General features: G+C 41.7%; 1 protein-coding gene and 1 long non-coding RNA gene across 3 annotated transcripts; one reads left to right on the top strand and one right to left on the bottom strand.

The window, feature by feature from the left end:
- Positions 1–1,646: 1,646 nt before the first annotated feature.
- Positions 1,647–16,318, bottom strand: LOC121087390. The gene is made up of 3 exons (XR_005827591.1): positions 16,308–16,318; positions 6,815–6,819; positions 1,647–2,779 (listed from the first exon to the last, which is right to left on the bottom strand). It is a non-coding gene; the product is annotated as an uncharacterized LOC121087390 (long non-coding RNA).
- On the top strand, positions 6,778–20,129 carry LOC121087374 (neuropeptide-like protein C4orf48 homolog). Of its 2 annotated transcripts, none has more exons than XM_040592326.1 (4): positions 6,778–6,911; positions 12,585–12,726; positions 14,547–14,635; positions 19,606–20,129. In XM_040592326.1, the coding sequence occupies exons 2-4, from the start codon at positions 12,603–12,605 to the stop codon at positions 19,675–19,677; spliced, it is 285 nt and encodes a 94-aa protein (XP_040448260.1). In that variant the 5' UTR covers positions 6,778–6,911; positions 12,585–12,602; the 3' UTR covers positions 19,678–20,129. The 2 variants fall into 2 exon arrangements, with proteins under 2 accessions (XP_040448260.1, XP_040448250.1); XM_040592316.1 differs by lacking the exon at positions 6,778–6,911 and adding an exon at positions 10,305–10,419.
- Positions 20,130–20,150: the final 21 nt, after the last annotated feature.

Here is a 20,150-nt window from a genome sequence, read left to right on the forward strand (position 1 = left end):
TGGCTCTTTGCCCTGCACCAGCCCAACAGCATGCTGTCTGCCCACTTGCCATCTTGGGTGTCCTGCAATGCTGATCTCTCTTCTAAATCATGTGTAAAGCCTCTCCAGTAACATCAATACAACAGGGCAGTGAATCAAATTTTACACATCAAGGGAAAAATGTTAAATACTTCTAGCTTTAAAATTGCTGAACAGATGTTTTTTGTTTTTGACTCAAAACCTCAAGTTTAAATACAAAACCAGCTGAGCCAAGTGAGAGTGTTTCAGGCTCAAAAAACCTACTGGAACAAGTGAGGAATGGTAGGCTTGTTTTGTTCTCACACTAGTGTATCAATTCTGTTTAAAGTGCTTTCCCTAAATTAACTTCTCTTGTGGGACAGTGTATGAAAAAAATAGCAGTTGGAGAGGTTAAGTGAATATCATGATAAAAGCTGTAACTCAGCTTTAATATACTGTAGGCACATTTATCTGCCATGTATAGTGTATGCTTTTTCAAACACTGTAGAGAGCCCTCCTATTTCTTTGTCAAAAGGAGACTTCAACTAATGTTACTTGAAAACCTGTCTTTGCCTCAACTATATTGTAAAGTTGACATAAATGCACTAGAATATATATTTTTGTAAATCTTGAAAATATTTCTTTCAAATTGCTTATTAAAAAATCTCCCCATATGACAACCACATGCCCTAGATGTGAACCCATTGCCCCGTAGTGATTCAGGGTCATATTAGATTAGATACTCTTGAGAGATGGCTGCTCATGAGCAAAATTAGCATATCACAAATACACCATTAGCATAGACATCACCGGAATTTATGCTTTGAAAAATTGGATCTTTTAAGCCTCACATAATCTCTTTTCCTTTCTGATGCAATGTCCAGACTGTAGTGGCAAAGTAAGTTAAAGATACCTGCTTTCTGAGGAGAGGATGCTGTTCTCTGGGATAAAAATGCAGGATGCTTGCCTAGAGAAGATTCCTTGGCAAGAGAAAAGTATTTATGCAACTGAGGGCTCTGCCTTGTTCTTTTCTTTCCTTTTTTGAGATGTGGAGATGAGAAGTAGTTTGTGCATTATCACAGATTCAAATACAGTACTTAAAATAATGCAGGATGGTACTGTGGGCTAACCCCATTCCTGGGGACAAGGCAGTCCTCCCTGTTGAGGAATCCTCATCCAGAAGCAATGGAGAGGAATAACCAGGTGGTTACTGCCTTGTCTTTCCCATATCCCTAAAAATAAGTAGGAAGTCCTAGAAAAGGTAAGATGGGCCTCAGTGTGGAATTGGTGGAGAACATCTAGTGAGAACCTTTTCAGCACTCCTATGGCCTCTTGCTAATGGCTGAGGGTGTGACTTGGAGCCAGCTCTTATTTTTGGGGAGATGGATTGGGCAGATTTTTCTCCCAGCCCTCCCCTGCCTATAACATTCCTTTTTTAAAAAGAGGACACGTGTCTTACTATCCCCAAATAGCCGATATGCACTGATTCAGCACAGTCCCAGTATCCATCATATCAATTTATTGACTGATCTCAGGGAACCTATGCTACTATCTCCACAGTGTTTTGAGAGACTTCCATGCATGTTTGAAGTTCTTGGGGTGGTTACATGACTTTTAAAAACAGGAATGTCTCTTTCTTTTACATTCATCTATACTGTATTTGTTTACAGTCTGCACTGCTTGGAGCTAGCTGTGTTAGGAGCAGAAAGCCAGCTGAGCTGATGCTAATTCTGGCAGATGAGATAAGCATGTAGTCAATCAGTGACACTCCACGTTGTCCTTTACAAAGCACTTAATGATCCGTTTTGGCATAGCATGCCAGACTGTCAACTACAAGGGGATAAGAAGCCAATGTGTTTGCTTCACCCATCTTTCTAGAGAACAGTAGCATTTTGGCAGAGGGATAAGGTGGTGGAGAAGTGCACAAATAACTTTCTTTGGAGTGTTGTTAGACTGCGCTCAGCTGAGGGCCCAAACCATAGGTCAGTGTTCACGTGCTGCAGCTGAGCATTGGATTGCAGGAGAATATCAGGGCCTGGAAGAGCAAAGGATGTCAAATGGGAGACAAAGAACTTAGAGACAGAGACAGAGTAAATTAATTATTACAACAGAAGTTGCATAAGAGACAAGAGGAGTATATGAAAGGAGCAGAGGCAAAGTCAGAAAGGGAAGAGCTTAGTTGACAGACACCTCTTTCCTTTTTCTCTTGGCTGCCATACTGTCTTGTGCACATCTCTAAGCACTTAGTAAAATATCTTCTGTGACTTCTCTTTCTCCTCACCTTGAAAATTTGGCTGCACTGTAAATAACCTGCTCATGCTTTTAAACATAAGCACTGTTTGAAGCGATTAAAATTGTATAAGCACCTGTCCAACTCCCACTCAAGCATTGCTGAGTTTTGGAAAAAGTGTTCAGCTGTTTTGGCAGGCAGATTCACCTATCAGACAGACATGCTTACAGCTTCCTGACAGTTCTAGGTTCCAGCATAAGAGTGAAACTCTTGTTTTTCTTGATTTGCTGAGCTTTAAACTTCTTAAAACAATAATCCACAGAAGTCATGGTAATGGAACATGTCTAGAGAGTACCCCGTACAACAAAGTTGCATAATGGCATCCCATTCCTTACGATGTGTCTACATCCCTTGAGCAACACTTTATAGTTCATAGAACCGTAGAATAGTTTGGGTTGGAAGGGACCATTAAAAGTCACCTAGTCAACCCCCCTGCAATGAGCAGGGACATCTTCAACTAGATCAGGATGATCAGAACCCTGTCCAACCTGACTGACTATTTCCAGGGATGGAACATGTACCACCTCTCTGGGCAACCTGTTCCACTGTTTCAGCACCCTAATCATAAAACATTTCTTCCTTGTATCTAGTCTAAATCTACCTTCTTTTAGATTAAAACCATTACCCCTTGTCCTATCACAACAGGCCCCACTAAAAAGTTTCCCCATCTTTCTTATAAGCCCCCTTTAGGTACTAGAAGGCAGCTATAACATCTCCTTGGAGCCTTATCTTCTCTGAGATGAACAATCCCAACTCTCTCAGCCTGTCTTTGTAGGAGAGGTGGTCCACCCCTCTGATTTGTGGCCCTCCTCTTGACTTGTTCCAACAGGTCCATGTCTTTCCTGTGCTGAGGGCTCCAGAACTGGATGCAGCACTCCTGGTGGGGTCTCACCAGAGCAAAGGGGCAGAATCACCTCCCTTGACCTGCTGGCCATGCTCCTTTTGATCCAGCCCGAGATAAGGTTGGCTTTCTGAGCTGGGAGCACACATTGCCAGCTCATGTCCAGCTTGTCATCCACCGGTGTCACCAAGTCCTTCTCAGCAGGGCTGCTCTCAAACCCTTCATCCCCCAGCCTGTATTGATACCAGCTGCTGCCCCAGCCCAGGTGCAGGACCTTGCACTTGGCCTGTTCAACCCCATGAGGTTCACATGTGCCCACTTCTTGAGCTTGTCCAGGCCCCTCTGGATGACATCATATCTGTCAGGCATGTCAACTGCACCACTCAGCTTGGTGTCATCTGCAAACTTGCTGAGGGTGCACTCAATCCTTCTATGTCATCAATGAAGATATTAAACAGTACTGGTCCTAATACAGAGCCCTGAGGGACACGACTCGTCACTGATCTCCATCTGAACATTGAGCCATTGACCATTACCCTCTGGCTATGACCATCCAACCAATTCCTCATCCACCGAACAGTCCACCTGTCAAGTCCATATCTTCAGTTTAGAGAGAAGGATGTTGTGGATGACTATGTCAAAGGCCTTGTGGAAGTCCAGATAGGCAGTATCTATAGCTCTTCTCTTGTCCATTGATGTAGTCACTCCATTATAGAAGGCCACTAGGTTGGTCAAGCAGGAATTCCCTTGGTGAAGCCATGCTGGCTGTCTCAAATCACCTCCCAGCTCTCCTTGTGCCTTAGCATATCTTCTAGGAGGATCTGTTCCATGATCTTCCTAGACACAGAGGTGAGTCTCACAGGTCTGTAGTTGCCAGGGCCCTCCTTTCTATCCTTTGTAAAAATGGGTGCAATGTTTCCATTTTTCCAGTCACCAGGGACTTCACCTGACTGCCATGACTTTCAAATATCATGGAGAGTGGCTTGGCAACTACATCAGCCAGTTCCCTCAGGACCCTGGGATGCGTCTCATCAGGTCCCACAGAATTATTTATGTTCAGGTTCCTCAAGTGGTCATGAATCAGATCTTCTCTTACTGTGGGAGGGACTTTGCTCCCCAGTCCCTGTCTTGTAGTCCATCCACTTGAGAGGTATGGGAAGAGAGATTGCCAGTGAAGACTGAGGCAAAAAAGTTGTTAACGAGCCTTCTCATCCATTAATACCAGTTTGCCAGCCTTGCTCATCAGGGGGTATACACTTTCTTTGACCTTCATTTTCTGGCTGACATACCTGTAGAAGCCCTTCTTATTTTTCTTTGCATCCCTTGCCAAGTTCAGCTTCCATTGCGCCTTGGCTTCCCTGACCCCATCCCTACGCAATTGGGCAGTGTCCTTATACTCTTCCTACAGTTCATGCATCAGTTTTAGACCTTCAAAGTCAGGATATCTGTTTCTTCCTCAGAGTGCTATATATCATTATTGACATTTTTGAGAGGGTCTAGAAAAAAATTATTTGTTGTTCATCTCCAAATATAAAGCATTCTTGTGCATCACAATTACACCAACCTTGTCTGAGGACTTGAAAGGTTTAAGAAAATGGATCTTTCCTCCACTTTTCCAGCTAAACTAGCCCTTCTTTTTTTCTCCCTACCCAACTTACTTTCTTATCTCATACCACTTTTGCTGTTAACTTAATCTTCCCACTTTTGTCGGCATCCTGCATGACCATGCTTGCTCTTTTCTCCGCAAATCTCCCTTCAATTCGACCTGTATGTGGGGCTGCTCCCCACATGCCCTTCAATCTATTTGCCAATATTAAATTTATCATTATCTCATTCTCATATTGGTAAATGAGTTATAGATGAATCTCTGCCCTTCTGTCTCAGAGCTGCAGAACTACCATTGTGATTCATGATTCTGATATTGCTGAGGCATGAGATATTTATCTGCCTCACATATTCCAACAAGTGCTGGAAATGAACAGTGAATGAACAGTCTTGAAGCAGCGTTGCCATGCATTTGTCTGCCTAAACCTGGATGGGGATCTTGTGCTAGCTAGACCCTAGATGCTGTCTTTCTGCATAAAAGTCATGTGATTTACAACAGTGTGCAGTGAAAGCCAATAACACAACCAAGTGGATGACTGCGAAAGAAAACAAAGATATTTCCCAAGATGCCAGAAATCAAAGAATGCATTGCTTAGAAACTGGGACTGGATGTGAAGCATAGGAAGGCAGTCACCTCCAGTGTGGGATGTGCCCTGCAGTGCATATGGACATCATTGGGGGTGCAAACACAGGTTGGCAGTAATTGCTACTACTAACTGTAACTCAGTAAATAAGGCTAAGAATTCTTCATATTTTTTCTTTCAGAAGAACCTACTCTGTTTGAGTGTTGTAGACATACACTTTTTTTTGCCACCAGTTAGAAAAAGCTCTCCAGAGAACAAATAACCCATTCTGCTCTGGTGGTCACTGTGCCTTTCTTCTAGAATGATAGCCAGGTGAGCCTGAGGACCCAGGGAGTGAAATCTGTTAATTATTGTGTGTTAGAATTTGATCCCTGCCTAGATCAAGTTCTAGACTGCCTGGGGGTGGGAGTGTGTCCCAGCTCTGATCACTGATTTTTGACTCAGTCACTTACACTGTAACTAGCCATGGTGGTTCAGGTCTATTTTCCAGTATCTCAGCCAAGATCATGACCACTATAATGATACTTAAGGAATATTAATTCCTTATTTATCACTGGACTCTGTCTAAAAAACATCCCTGGATCACAAATAAGGAATTAATTCACAAGACATTTTGAAGGCAGACATGAGTAAGCTCTTAGCTGGAAACTGTGCAATCACAGTTAGTGCAACATCAAGATAGTGCTGCACTAACCAGCTTGCAATTTGTAGCACAGCAATTGTAGAAAGGAAAAAAATTGTAAAAAGGAGAAGCTGCATCTGTCAGCTTGTACATATCTTGTAAACATGAACTTGGGTTAAAGATGATGTTTTCAAACATAAATGTATGAAGATACATCATCCTTAGGCCATTAAATCACAGAGATCTTAATGTCAGAATTATTATCAATGAGATCCAAGTATTGGTGTCATAAAAGTTATCCTGGATCGGTGTCCTAGCTGCAGAGGACTTGATTCCTAGAGCAGGGAATGGATTTGGAGCCCCCTGACTGCGAGTCTTCTGGATTCTGAAGTTTGAGAGTCCTTGTGCAGACTTTAGATAATCAACATCTTTTTGGGGAAAACCGGTCCTTGATAACCTTCCAATGTTAGCAATCTCATTTCCTTTAGCTTCCTCAGTTGCTATTTTTCAAGGCAACCTTTGCAAGGAAAATGGCTAATGGTGCACTGCTCCTCAGCTGAGAGATCTCTTCTTTACCTTTCTAGGCTGCCCATGTTAGAAGAGGCCCCTGGACTCTGAAGTCTGGTTCTGGAATGGGGAGCTTGGAAAGAAAGCAGTTGGTCCCCCTCCAGTTCAAAGCCCATTCTTACATGTGCGTATTGTGTAGTTGCTGCAAAGTACTCAAAACATCCCTGTGGACCTAGCAAACTAGTTAAAGTTGAAACTATTATGTACCTAGAAATAGCTCAAACACAGCTTGGAATGCAGCTTATTTCGCAAAAGGTATGTGTGCAGGAGGGACAGTGCAAGCCAAGGATAGCTCAGCTAATGCTAACCCTTCCTGAATATTGTCATGAGATTTTTAAATGCTTCTCAACTTCCAGAGAGATGCTGAAAGAATTGACCTCAGTTTAACATCTCATCCAAAGAGCAGTAAGTCATTCTGACAATGCAAGTCTCCCTAAGAGCTGTGTGGAAAAGTCAGACTTGGACTTGAGCCAAGCCTTAGTGTTGCACTGAAACTCAAGACTTTTGGGGTCTAGAATGATTTCAGATGAGCTATACTTAGACAGATAGGGACTGCAGGAGTTGGAGTTACTGAAAAGGAAATTATTCCTAAAATTACTGGTAGGGAAAATGAAAGGAGGAACAATTGCAATTATTTGCTGCTACCAAGATATGTGAGACCTTTTTGGGGAAAAAAGGACGGCTTAATTTCTTAATCTGGTCACTCTGACACTTCCCAAGAGCTTTAAATTGGAAGGAAAAGAATAAGAGTCTCGCTTTATGAATAGCTCATATATCAGAGTGTGGGGCAATGAGATCAGCTTTAGGTGGTTTGATATTATTATTCATCACATCTGCCTGAAGGCCTCAATCAACACTCCAGCCTTGTGGTGCTGTGCCAACAAGTGCAAACACAGTCCCTGCCCTCGAGCTATCGCAGCCCCAGTATTATGGTGGGATGACAAGAGAGGGACTCAGCCAGAGGTGTGAAGCAGCAAGATATTGGTATAACGAGCACATTTGCATACCATCAGCAGTCACAGCCAGCTTCCTCCCTAGGCTCTGCCAGGCAGCATCGCTTTGTAGGATTTGCAGCAGAGGTAAAGCTTAAAAGAGGATTTGATGGAAGACAAGATGCTACCTTGTGGGGGGAGTTTTACCGTAATTTAGAGGGCAGACTCTGAGAAAGAATAAAAGTGTCTGCAGGAGAAGTGACAGAATCTGTTACCTTTAGTGAGGGAAGAAAGTTTGCTGCTATGACAGAGTACTAGATTTAAGGGCCAAGGAGAGACCAAGCAGTGAAAAGATTTAAAGGTGAAGGCCTGAGTTTTTCTCCCAATCCCACAGAAATATTACAGTATAAAAACATGTGCTATCAAGATGAAAAATTGAAATCTTAGAAACTGTGCTTTGATGCTTTTTAGCTGGTGGGGATATGGAAAAAAACCCACTGTGTTCAACTTCATTATAAAGAGACTATGAATTCTGCTTACCTCATGAATGGTCCCTCAGGGCAACAGGGGAGTCAGGGAATTCCAGCTTTCACCCAAATGTCCCTTTTCATGCTCAGCCAGAGGTGCCACATGACCACCACTGCATCTTTGGGCACACCAGTGAAATCACCACTGAGGGCTGTTGTGCAGGTGCTAGGTGCTATGTAGTCCCAGTTCTGGTCTGTACTTCCAGTTTCAGGGTGTCATTGGGCTAGTATCTGTACCACCCATGCTTTGTGCATGAAGGAAATACGGATATTGTTGGTGTTGTAATGTTCTCATGGGAAGGTTCCCCAATACCCTTAACATAAGAGCTGCTCACACTCTGCAATTTCATGAACTGAGCATGAAATGTATTTTTACTGTGTTAAGCTTAGTTTAAAAAGGAAATAATTTTTGAAGCAAAAAGCCAGAAATTGTCAGTTTGAAAAGTGTCAAAATAATTTTTTTCAAAACATTTTCAAGTGAAAATATCCTAAAATGGGGTTTCTGCGTCCTCTGTAGAAGATCTTCTTGGTGAACTGATATTTTCCAGATGACAAAATATTAGCTTCAGTGAAAAGGAAAGACGGTGCTTAGCACAGTACAGAGTGGGGAGAAGTGCCTAAAGAAGACATGTGGTTAAAATGCTAAAAAGCAAGTCGTTTGTTGCAGGACAAGCAGATTTAGGACAAGCCTAAAGAAGGGACATCACAGTAGCTGGTATGATATGCTTAGAGCAAGGAATTTGGCAGCTGAGAATGGCAGAAACAGATTTTAAAAAATTTATTTAATGGGAGTCAGAAGTCCATTGCATGGGTCTAGAAGAATGTATCAGTGATAACACTCAGGCTTCCAAGGTTTGCTTGCTTGGTGTTACTGTTGTGATAAAGAAAAGACAGGATTTGGGAGAACAGGGTAAAATTTACTGGGAATGATCAGGAGCACAGGTTAAGAAAAGGTGGTGGTGGTGGGTGGGACGATGTGTGTGTGTGTGAGTGAATTAGTATCTATGTTATTTCTCAAGAAGAGAGGCCAAGGTGTGAGAATAAAGTTCTGTGTTTGTAATTTGTGTATAGGCAGATACTTAATCAGACCAAATCCTGTATGGTTATCTCTGCAAGAACAATGGTAAATCTTGTTTGCCCAGAAGAACAGCTTATAAAAATTATTTTCCCCTTCTCTCTGTTTTTGGATGTGTAGGGATGACAGTACTATAGTTAATCCCCACTTGACTCTGCTTATGGATGCTGTAACTTCATACAGCAGCACGTGAAATTTTAACATCTTACTTAAAAAGTTGAATTAATGGGAGCAAACCATTCCCCTAGGGCTGTACAGGATAGAAAGTTTATAGAGCATGTTGAAAAGAAAAATGTTAACCAGCAATGTAGTCATAATTCTGAGAAGGAGTTTCTGCTCATGAAAACAATAAAGGTTGTGTGCCTGACCTTTGTGGACACTGAGTGCCCCCACCTTTCACCATAAAAGCATTTAAGACTGAGTCCCTATTGAACCGGCTAAAGCAAACACAGAGCACGGTCCCTTTGAAGGTCTGTGCATGCTTCTCAGTGCTGTGCCTGCTCTTAGCTGTGCTCATTCTCTCTGGAACAAGAACTGCTGGTGTCTAATTTGTGATGGGAAATGTGTTTTAGGGGGTGATGCGACCCCTGAATTTAGCTTTGCTTTGAAAGAAGTGTTTTATCATCTGCACTCCGTTCTTGTATTGCATTCAGCACAAGTGCTGTCAGAGTTGTTCTGGAGTACAGCTCGTGGAGCATTGGAAGGGGAACAGAGGTGCAGGCTGGAAAAGGGAGGTGAAGTTTACCCAGAGTTTGGACTCCTGCAGCCATTCTGGCAGCTCTGGGACTGGGATCGCAGAAACACCCAGGAAAGCAGGCATGAGTGGTTATGATCCCTGTAACTCAAAACCATTCAAATGGCAAACTATGGACTGAACAACTCCTGGCTTTCACCCAAGTCTCACCTGTGACACGTCCTGCAGTTCCTGAGTGTGATCCCATGGTTTTTCCTAGTTGCCCATAAAGCAGGTGTCATTTGTCATTGTTATTTTCAGGCTCTAGGGAAGCAATTTGAATCAGGCACCACATCCAGCTAAGCAGACTTTGAGAAAAACATTCAGTGGGCTTCAGAGGATGAATCAAATGACCCGGCTTTAAAAACCTTACCTGGAGCAGTTAAGTCGCTGCTGGAACTTGCATGTCAAAGCAGAAACATCCTTCCCAAGTCCTGGGAGACACAGTCTGTTCCTCTTTAAATCTGTGCTGTGTGCTGCAGTGCTCTGCATTGTTGCCATGGCAGAAATCTCCCCATAGTAATAACCTCTTTCAGAGAAGGTTAAAAAGAGACAGTGCACATGCTCAGAAATGCTGCACTTGTTCTGTTAGCAGTTTGCAGCGGCCATTTCAAAGAGACCATCACAGAGACAAGAGAGAGATCAGGTACTGATATTTTTTTCCTTTGTTAGAGGGGGTGACTTCTCATTCACAGAAGTCCATGCACAGATCTGTCTTCATTCCCAGTTGCACTGCAGAGAGAGACCACCCTTGAAGCCTGTCATGATTATTTCTCACAGATAGCAAATTCCCACGGAATAACTAAGAGGCAGCAGTTAGATGTGATCTAAGGTGATTGCTGTACTCAGGGAGAGATTGTTTTGTAGGGGGCTCACATATGAAGCTGAGCGGGTGCTGGGGTGGGTGATGTGTAAGGTAGCCTGAAAAAGTTTAACAGCTGATCTGCTTTGTTTTGTTGAACCATTGAGGCACACATAGTCACCTGTGAGAATAGCCTCTGCTTCTACTGATTGGGAGGCGTCTGTGTTAGGTACTTTCAAAGGAGGCTGGTATTGCCCTGATTTACTGTTATTCAGAGATACTCTGCTGTATCCTGTTGCAAAACCTGGTGTCTTTGGCTATACTTGTTTTAACTGCAGATCACCGTTAATTAAAACAGAAAATCCAACCCGCTTGTTACGATTTTAATCCCTTTATTTCAAGGACTGTTCAAGTAAGAAAAAGGATCACATCAGATCACTTCTAAATAGTGGGAAGGATAGAAAATCCAGTTCTGAGGTTATAGGAATTACATTACCAGATATTTTTTTGTGTGTATCTGGTCTCAAATATATCTGTGAGTATAGATGTATGTGTGTGTCTCTTGCTTCTGAACCATTCCTTACTCTTATGTTTAGGATGAGGTGCACAGGAGGGGAATGTGTATAATGCTCCTTCTTTCCTGGATGAATGGCTGGTTTGCACGTGCTGCAAGTGTTCGTGCAGAATTTGCAGCATCTGATTAGTTGTGTCTGAAACAGTGGATTGCATATATTGAAGAGCAAGCTTGTTCTGTTCTGTGTTTGTGATAAGATGGGGAAAAACCTTTCTGTTCCTGCTTCCCTCTATTGCCCTTCCAAATGTGAAATACAAGCTGTTTTCAGGAGTGCTGTACTTTTGCATTCAGTATATACAGATTTGAGTTCTTATGCAACATCTTTTGCTTAGTATGCACTGACTTAAAAATCAGGAAGAGACAGAATGTTGTCCTGCTTTCCCAGGTTTAACTAAAGACATTTTTCATGTGGATTTTATTGTGTTGCTACAGCTTAACCTTATTTGATTCTTTCTTCCATTTGAATGTACAGGAATGGAAGGTAAACTAAGCTGAGCTAAGAACCACCCTAGCAGTTTGCCGGGATCCTCGAGGCTTGGACTGCAGTCTCTGATAGACAGTTGCAGCTTGACCCAGTCCAAGTTTCATGTGTTCCCTCTTGTCCTGAACAGTTTGCCTGTTGGATCAGGAAAATACTTAATTTGAAACCTGTGTACTTACAAAACAATTCTCCCTCTGTGTGAAGGGGAGTTGTTGCTGGACCAATCTGTACAACGTGCATGTTCAGGGCATGGTGTGGCCTGGCTGCAATGTTCAGGAACAAATGGATGGCTGCAAATAAAGGTCTGAAGCCCAGATCAGGAGGGGAAACAAAAGGGCAAAGAGTTCTGATGCATTTACCATTAGAAGTTTTGCCTATGAATTTGTGGAGGTTTTATAAAAATCTTTTCCTTCAGCTACTTCCATAAAGGAGTAAGTTTTTATGATCTGTGGTTACCTTTAGTTATATAATGGTTACCTTTAGTTATGATGTTTGTGAAAAGATGGTGCAAGCCAGAGGGTAAAAAAACTCATTTCCAGGTTCAGGTCTATTTTAGCCACTTCTGTAATCTCTAAAGTTTTGATCTCAAGGTCTGACAGTGAACCAGCTGTCCAGATTCATGTGCTAGTCTGGGACTGTGTAGTTAGACAAAAGATTGGAGTCATAGAGCAGGTAAAGTTGCTAGCATCCTGGCTTGCAAATGAAACCAAAAACTGCCTAGAGACTTCTGATCTTCTCCTTCATGTCTACGGACATTCTCTCTCAGCTGGGTTTTATGTGCACCACTGGAAAAGTATAGAATACTTGTGTCCATGGTCTAGACCTTCCAACACTTTTTTTCTTTCAAAGGAAGGCTGCCAATGTTTTAGCCATCAGGAACATTAAGTTCTTTGTAACAAAACCCTTGTACCTGTAATGTTCCTCACAAACTTATTTATGTCTCTTGATAAATAGAGAAGCACCTCTTCCAAGATGCTGGCACCGTGCCTTCTGAGAAGAGCAGTCCTTACAGTTCCTTTAGTTTTTGTGGTTGCACTGCTGCTCACGGAGCCTGTTAGATCTGATCAAGAAGCGGGAACAGCCATACCAGCTGAAAGTATGTACCACCCTAAAGTCCTCTCATACAGCTTGTACTGTAGATTTAATGTTGCAGGACTTCATGTCACTGAAGCTTGTCCAAATAATTCAAATGATATTGGATGTGTCTTGCTCATGTTGTTTTAAACCCACAACCTGATAGCATACCAGTGCTGTTTTTCTCCTGCATCCAAGGCTCTCCACTCTCTTACCCATGTCTCCTGCCTGTTGCTGTCTTGCTTCTCCTGAAATCTGCCATGGTTCTGCAACTTTTCTTTGGTACAGCCCTTTCATTGTGTTAACCCTTTCTATGTCAGGAATTACTGTTTGCTTTTCAGAGACATTATTGTGACCTGCTTTTTTCAACTGACATTGACTGTTCATTACATCTTTCATTCTTGGTAATGTCTACTGTTGTTTTTTATTAAAAAACATAGTATGATAATACGCTTATTAAAAAAATTCTCAGTGAAGATGCCAAGAAAGCACACTTTGTCAATACCTAGTCTTGCAGCCTTCAACCACCTAATTCTCCTTTACTGATCAGTGTTGAGTTTATTTTATGTCATAATGACAGCTCCTTGTATCAAGTTGTTTATGTGGAAAATGCTGTCCTCTCCTTTTGTCTGGTGCAAATATAAGAACACTAAGGTTGGGTGGTGGTACAACAGTAAGAAGGGAGGTCTTTAATACTGCTCAGTGTTTATTTTTGATCTTTTTTTCTTTTTTTTCTTAGTCAGTTAAAGAATTTGGCAGACTCCTTTTCTCCAGCAGGCAGAACTCCTGTCTGCTGGTTACCACACAGATCATGAGCTGGAAGCTCATATTCCGGTTTATCAGAGGCATGTAGTAATCAGTCAAATATCAAGTGTCTGCAAAACAGGCTGACAGACACTGCAGGATTTTCCAACATCACTCTAGGTTTCATCCTTTCTTCCCTACCAGACCTCAAAGAGCAAACTAAACCTGTGCTCAGAATTTCTTCACTTGTGCAGTATTTCCTATGAAGTTGTCAGAGAGGCACAGTCACTGAGAGGCAAATAAGAGCAGATGTAGAACCTGATGATTCGAAGACATTTCATCATGTCTATATTTGTTCTGTCTCAGTACTGCTATCTGTTAGGGCACAGCTTTGTGTTACATGAGAATCAAGGCAAAGCAAACCTTGTGACCTTCAGTCTGGATATCTAGATACCAGAATACTATCTCAAACACTGCATTTAGTCCATAATGCAGCAGTTCTGCTTATCAGCAATGCCCACTAATGACGGGGCACTGTGTTTATCTGCTCCTTGCTTTACTAGCTTTGGACAAAGCTGTATCATATTTAAAGTTAGAGACTGTGATCTGTCTTTGTGATATTGCAGTCAATTTTATTCCATTAGGTTTCTATTTAAGTTCAAGTTTGTGAGATTAGAAGACAAGATTTTCCAAGGAACAGGTTCATGGTTTCAGAGGTAATTTCTGAAAAATGTGAAGATGAGGATGAAAATGTGCTCAGGGTTGGTGGAGCAAAAGGACGGACTCAAGTTATGGGTTTAGTGTTTCCACACTATGAACTGTGACAAGAGAAGGATGAGGGAAACAGCAATAAAGGAGGAAGAAAATTTTTAATGCAAATTTGTTCAAGTAATTCTTTTGTCGTTGAGAGACTGTGGACCATCATGGTGGACCATTTACAATAACCTGGATTGTTCAAGCATACATACATCAGTACTCTGTGGACTCTTTCCTGTAGCTCTTCCTCATACTCAGAATCACTGTTTATTTCTTCTACTTAATACTTCATGCCATATAGTCATGATTCTTTACTAGATGCTCTACTAAATGCTCTCCTAGGTCGTCCCTGTGTTGACTGCCATGCATTTGAGTTCATGCAGAGGGCTCTGCAGGATTTAAAGAAGACAGCATATAATCTAGACACACGGGTAAGGAAACATTAAAGTACTTTTTTTTTTATATGGAAGAAAATGCTGTGGGTAAAAGTAGATAAAGGGAAGGATTTTGAATAAGACTATGAACTGTACTGTTCTATCTTCTAAACTGAGGCTGGTTAATTACATTTAATCTCTCTATGCAATAATCTGTGGAATTATTCTGCCTTGGGGTGTCAGGGACACTAGGACTGCTTAGGGAAGAGTGAACTAACAGTCCTCAGCCCTCTGTCCTTCTCTTGCAGAGTTACAGCCATTAGTGTTTCTGTTCTCATTCCAAATGCTGAGCACACACATTTATTTTTTTTTATGTTAGGGAGAGTAAGGTGAGAGCATCATTTATATTTATTACCCAAAAGGAGAGAGCCAGTTCAAACAAAAAGCCTGCTAAAATAGAATACTCCCCTGCATATGCTTTTACCCATAGGGAGAAGTTAAGGGAGGAAACATCATCATGTATATACTTTTGACATTGCTCTGATTTCATAATGATGAAAAATGCCACAAAGTAGAACAGCATAGGGAATGAAACTTGTTTGGCTTGCAGTCAGTGTGAAGAATTTGCCAAGGTTGGTATCTTCCTTCTGTGAGGGGAGTTGAATTTGTCTCTTGCTGCTGCAACCTGCAATCTGTGACTAGCTGTATCCCAGCTGCTGTCAGATAGTGGTATCTCAGGAGGGTAGGTTTCTCCCCACCTCCTGTGTACCCTTTAGCTGAAGTGCTATATCTACACTCTTGCACAGATTTTTCAACAGAAGGTACTCAAACTTTCTTGATTTTCTAATCTGTGGTCAAGGTTGCTCACAGTTCAAAGCCTGCAAACTGGCATCTTTGAAGAATGGTTGGAGGTAACTCTGAGGAGGGTCCATGACGTTTAGGTAAAAATGCAGGTGCAGGAATGAAGATGACTTGAATTGTGACATACTACAAAACCCAAACAAACATTCCAGCACAACCACATTAGTATGTAGCGCATTTACAATTAAACAAGATCTGTTCAATAATTGCAGGTCCAATGTATTTTGAGCTTCTTCATAAAGAAATCTCGTTAATGAATACATGTGCTGAGCACTGTATACAGCTCAAACAAGATGTTCGGATTGTGCTGTAAAGTAGTTCTAGCACACCTTTTCTTCTTTTACAAACCTTTGAACTTTTCACCAGGATTTCTAAATCTTGATTTGAAAATATCTCAACTACTAAAATCTTCTCTGGTTGTCTGGCTATGGTAGTGACCTTTACAACAGCTACAGCTTGCAGACCAAGACAGAAGCTTTATAAAATACAAATATCCAAAGCAGGAGTAGCAGTAAAATCCCCAAACATAGCAACTGTATTTTAATACTTTTTAAAAAATAAAAGACCGCCAAGGAGAGGAAATTAGAGTACAAAAAACATTCGGTTGAGAGGAATGTCCTATTACTGACTTTCACAGTTGTAGATTTGACAGCAGGCCTGAAAATGTGACACCATGATACGTTCTCACCAAAAAAACCCTGTTGCTTCCTTACCACTTTAAAATCTAAATAATTGAATCCACACTGAGATCCTTTAGTACCTCTGGACTAGGACAGGCCTATTCCAGTCATTAAGCTAGGAATTCTGCCTACGTTTTCAAAAGACATGGAAATATTTAATAGTTGAAGACTTGGAACTGCCTTTGAACAGTGTTTCAAGTCTTAGTTTTATTATTCAGCTGTGGCCCAATTTGATGCAAACTAGGAGTTTTAAGACAATTGCTTTCAGCCACATATATATTTTACATTTGACTATTTTAGTCTGTTTTGCTCCTTAGTGGGGCAAATGTTTCTGTCCCTGAAAATGCAATTTCCTTTGTTAGTATTCCCACTGGAGACACTAATTTCCTTGAAAAACTCTCTTTTGTTTGCAGGCATGATTTTTCGATGATGACTAAGGAGCTCCTAACTGTGTTGAAGGGGGAGGGATTCCCAGAAGCTTAGGGAGGAAATTCTCATTTAATTCCTTCTGCAAATCTCACCCTGCAGTTCTGTACGGGGGAACCATATAGTTTTATTGCATAACTCAAGAGTTTTCACACTTAATTCGGCCCTGTGTTGATCTGCATGGTGTCTCACAAAGCAAACTGACTCTAGCATAGGTCACACACTTTTATGAGGGCCATAGGCTATATCTGCTTCCTTTTACAAGACTAGGCATGTTTGTAACCTGCATTGATGTGATGATCACTTACTGATTGACAGGCTGGCTGCTTTTTGCTCATGTAGTAAGAGAAGGGTCACAGACCACCTCTAAGAAGCTGGCTACTGCCTATGTGTGTGCCAGATCTGTTTGTCCCCCTGCATACAGTTTTCTACCTTTTTGTTGCTGCTGGCCCCTTGGAGCAGGCTGCAGGCTGGATTAGTTGTTTTAACAGCAGTTACCAACTCTGGGCAATCTTTTCTGGGGATATCTGTAATTTACCACTCAGCCAAAGTGGACTGTGTGGCAGGTGCAGCTCTGATCATGAACTAAAGAGTATGTTCTTGTTCTGCTAGGAGGGAGCTGCTACCATCAAAACCATTCAGCCAGTTCACAGCCAGCTCCCTGCTGCATCTAAAAGTGGCTCAAGACAGAGGCCAGCAGGGAGAAGGCCATAAAACAAATCCTGTAAAACAGATCCAGTCCACGGGCTACACAGTTCACTGTAAATCTGCACTATAGACACTTATTTTCAAGATTCCAACCCATTTTTCAGAGTTAACCAGTGGACATTGTATATTAACTTCAAAGAACTTAGGAACTGCATTTTTAGCTTGAACTTACAAGCTTTTTTGTAGGTTCAGAATCTGGACTGTGCCCTGTTTGGGTTTTTTAATCTCTCTCGGCCACCCCCCCTCTCCCCCTTCCCCCAGAGAGGAATGTGTGTGTGGGTGTTTGTTTTGTTTTGGGGTTTTTTCTGGGTTGGTTTTTCATTAAAATGTGCTTTAACCCACCAGGGGGTAATAACAAATCTCTGTGCAAATAGTTATGTGATCATGCTCACAAACAGTCAGCAAAACTGTATTTGGGGCCATTCATTTTGCTCTTTATTCTTTTCTAAACTGTCAATGGTTATTTGGAATATTCAAAGCATATTAAGTTAGATGTGCCCATGAAAGTAACAACAAAGGCTTGAAAATGTTATTAAAGATATATGAAATGGTAAGCAGCCTTGGGGCTTAGCTCCAATGCTGTTGGCATACTGTCAACCTCCCTTATTCAAGCCATTGCAAATGATGTCAAGGAGATGGTTAGGAGGTAGTGATTGAGTGTCTTTGAGGTGATTGGCAAAGTCTCATCAGATCTTTCTAGTTTTGCAGAGTAGCTGAAACAATCAAAAGCGATACCTGATTTAATATAGAACCACAGGGCTGTGTCTAGTGATTTATCTGGGGAAAAAAATGTGACAAATAGATAAGTTTTACTGTACTCAGAAGACAGGTACTAAGCAGGAAGCTTCAGCCCAGCTCTGCTCTAAGTGTCTTTAGCTGATGTGGGTCAATGGATAACACAGCTTTTAAAACACAGCATTTAATCACATGACAATGCCATGTCACACAAAAATCACAAGATGGGAAGATTAAGGATGGATTTCACTGGCATTTAGAGCTGAGAGTCTTCATAATGCCCTTTTTTTGTGTATCTGGTTACACCAGTGGAGATTAATTTGGTGAGTGGACTTCACGCAGCTAGTGTGTCCCATGACAAGGAGGAAATCCTCTCTTGGATCAGACTGATTCTCAGATACAGCTTCAGCTCATGATAGACAAACTGAGATGAAGATACAATCAAATGGCTCTGTGCTCCGTAGTGCATCTGCTGAAGCCATGTGCTCCAAACATCCAGAAAAACTAAAGTGTGTGTGTGCTAGAGAGGAAGGATTCCCACATTTCCCTTATGTAGCCCTTCTGTCCCTTCCCTGGTCCTCAGCCCCTTCTTGCACAGGTAGGCTGAGAGGGTGCAGGCCTTTCTGGTCAGCTCCAGCTCTGAGAAGTTCTAAATCTACCTGCGCTGCTCCAAAAAAAACCCTGTGGGCAGCAGTGATTTCCTGATACTGATGAATGCCAGTTGAACTGGGAGACCAATGCTTCCACCATTTTGGGACCCCTTTCCTTAAAGAAGCCAGCAATCTCATCGCATTTGAACTGTGACAGATCTGTGCCAGCTCAGCACCTACTGTCTATTTTAGACTCCAACAGTGTATTAACGGTAACAACAGTGAAGCAGAAGTTAAAACAGAAGTAAATTTCTTCACTGAGAGGGTGGTCAGTCACTGGAACAGGCTCCCCAGAGAAGTGGTCATGGCACCAAGCCTGTCAGAGTTCAAGGGGCATCTGAGCAACGCTCTTGATCATATGGTTTAATTTTGAGTAGTGCTGCAAGGAGCAGGAAGTTGGACCTGATGATCCTTATGGGTCCCTTCCAACTTGAGATATTCTATGATTCCATGATTAAGTTATGCCTTACTTCCTTTGTATAAATTTCAACAGTGAGTCCAGGCTGAAATACTTTAAATTTTTTGTTTGAGTCTGTGTTTAAGTAAAATTACTGACAGGGTTTTGGTGTTTTTTTTAAGGCTTTCATGAACTTGAGACCTTATGCTCCAGTTTGTGCAGTTGTAAAAAGAAAGTAAGATTGTAAGAAAGAAAAGTAACTTTAAACAAAAATAACAATGCCCAGACATATACTGAATGTACTAATGTGAAAAACATGAATGTGTACTGGACTGAATTTCTCCATGTCAGGGGAAGTATTGCCATGTTGGTATGCCAATTAATCATCCAGAAACTAAATTATTTTGCAAAGCAGTAAGCAGTAACTCTTATATTTAACTCAAGCCTAATCTCATACAATCAATTCCAAATCTTAGAACAAAAGTAAAACTGACTTTTCTTTGGGACCTAATTAGTTTTACAGTGCTGACACTTGTTTTTTGATGTTGCTCTTGTTCCCCCCTCTTATAGACAGAAACTCTGCTTCTTCAGGTGGAAAAGAGAAATCTGTGCGACTGTGTAACTGCAAATCTGCTGAACTGAATCCTGGAGGCCAGCTAAGGAGTATCACCTGTTCAGCGGTTTTTAAAATGCAGCTGTATAAAATACAGCTTTATGGAGTTCATGTTGCAAGCATGTGAGCCCCAATGTACTGAGGAAACTGGGGGGCTGTGTCTTCTATATTTGTCTGTTCTGTTGGTTTTTTTTAAAGAGTATCCTCTTTTCACATCCACTGGGTTGCCAGTAAGGGCTCAATTCAGTAAATCTTACTTGGTATTAGGGCGGGGGAAAAATTTACCTGCTTTGATTTTTGAATCAGAGTTGGCCAAGTGTAACCCACAAGATAAACATGGCCAACAGTGCTCCAGAGACATTCACAGCTATTCTTTGTCTCCAATATGAACATATATCTGTGGCAACTTACCCAGTTATATTGAGATAGGACATTGTGGTCTCTGTAGGCTTTGCCTGTGTATTAAAGATGATGGAAGTCCTTTCTGTTTGTTGTCTGCACT

Source organism: Falco naumanni, chromosome 1, assembly GCF_017639655.2.
Source record: "Falco naumanni isolate bFalNau1 chromosome 1, bFalNau1.pat, whole genome shotgun sequence".
NCBI classification, from domain to species: Eukaryota; Metazoa; Chordata; class Aves; order Falconiformes; family Falconidae; genus Falco; species Falco naumanni.

Bases quoted from the DNA above. Each gene is read 5' to 3' on its own strand.
- LOC121087374 (XM_040592326.1), top strand. From the start codon at position 12,603: ATGCTGGCACCGTGCCTTCTGAGAAGAGCAGTCCTTACAGTTCCTTTA. The intron at 12,727-14,546 runs GTATGTACCACC...ATGCTCTCCTAG, and splicing joins AACAGCCATACCAGCTGAAA to GTCGTCCCTGTGTTGACTGC. The intron at 14,636-19,605 runs GTAAGGAAACAT...CCCCTCTTATAG, and splicing joins CATATAATCTAGACACACGG to ACAGAAACTCTGCTTCTTCA.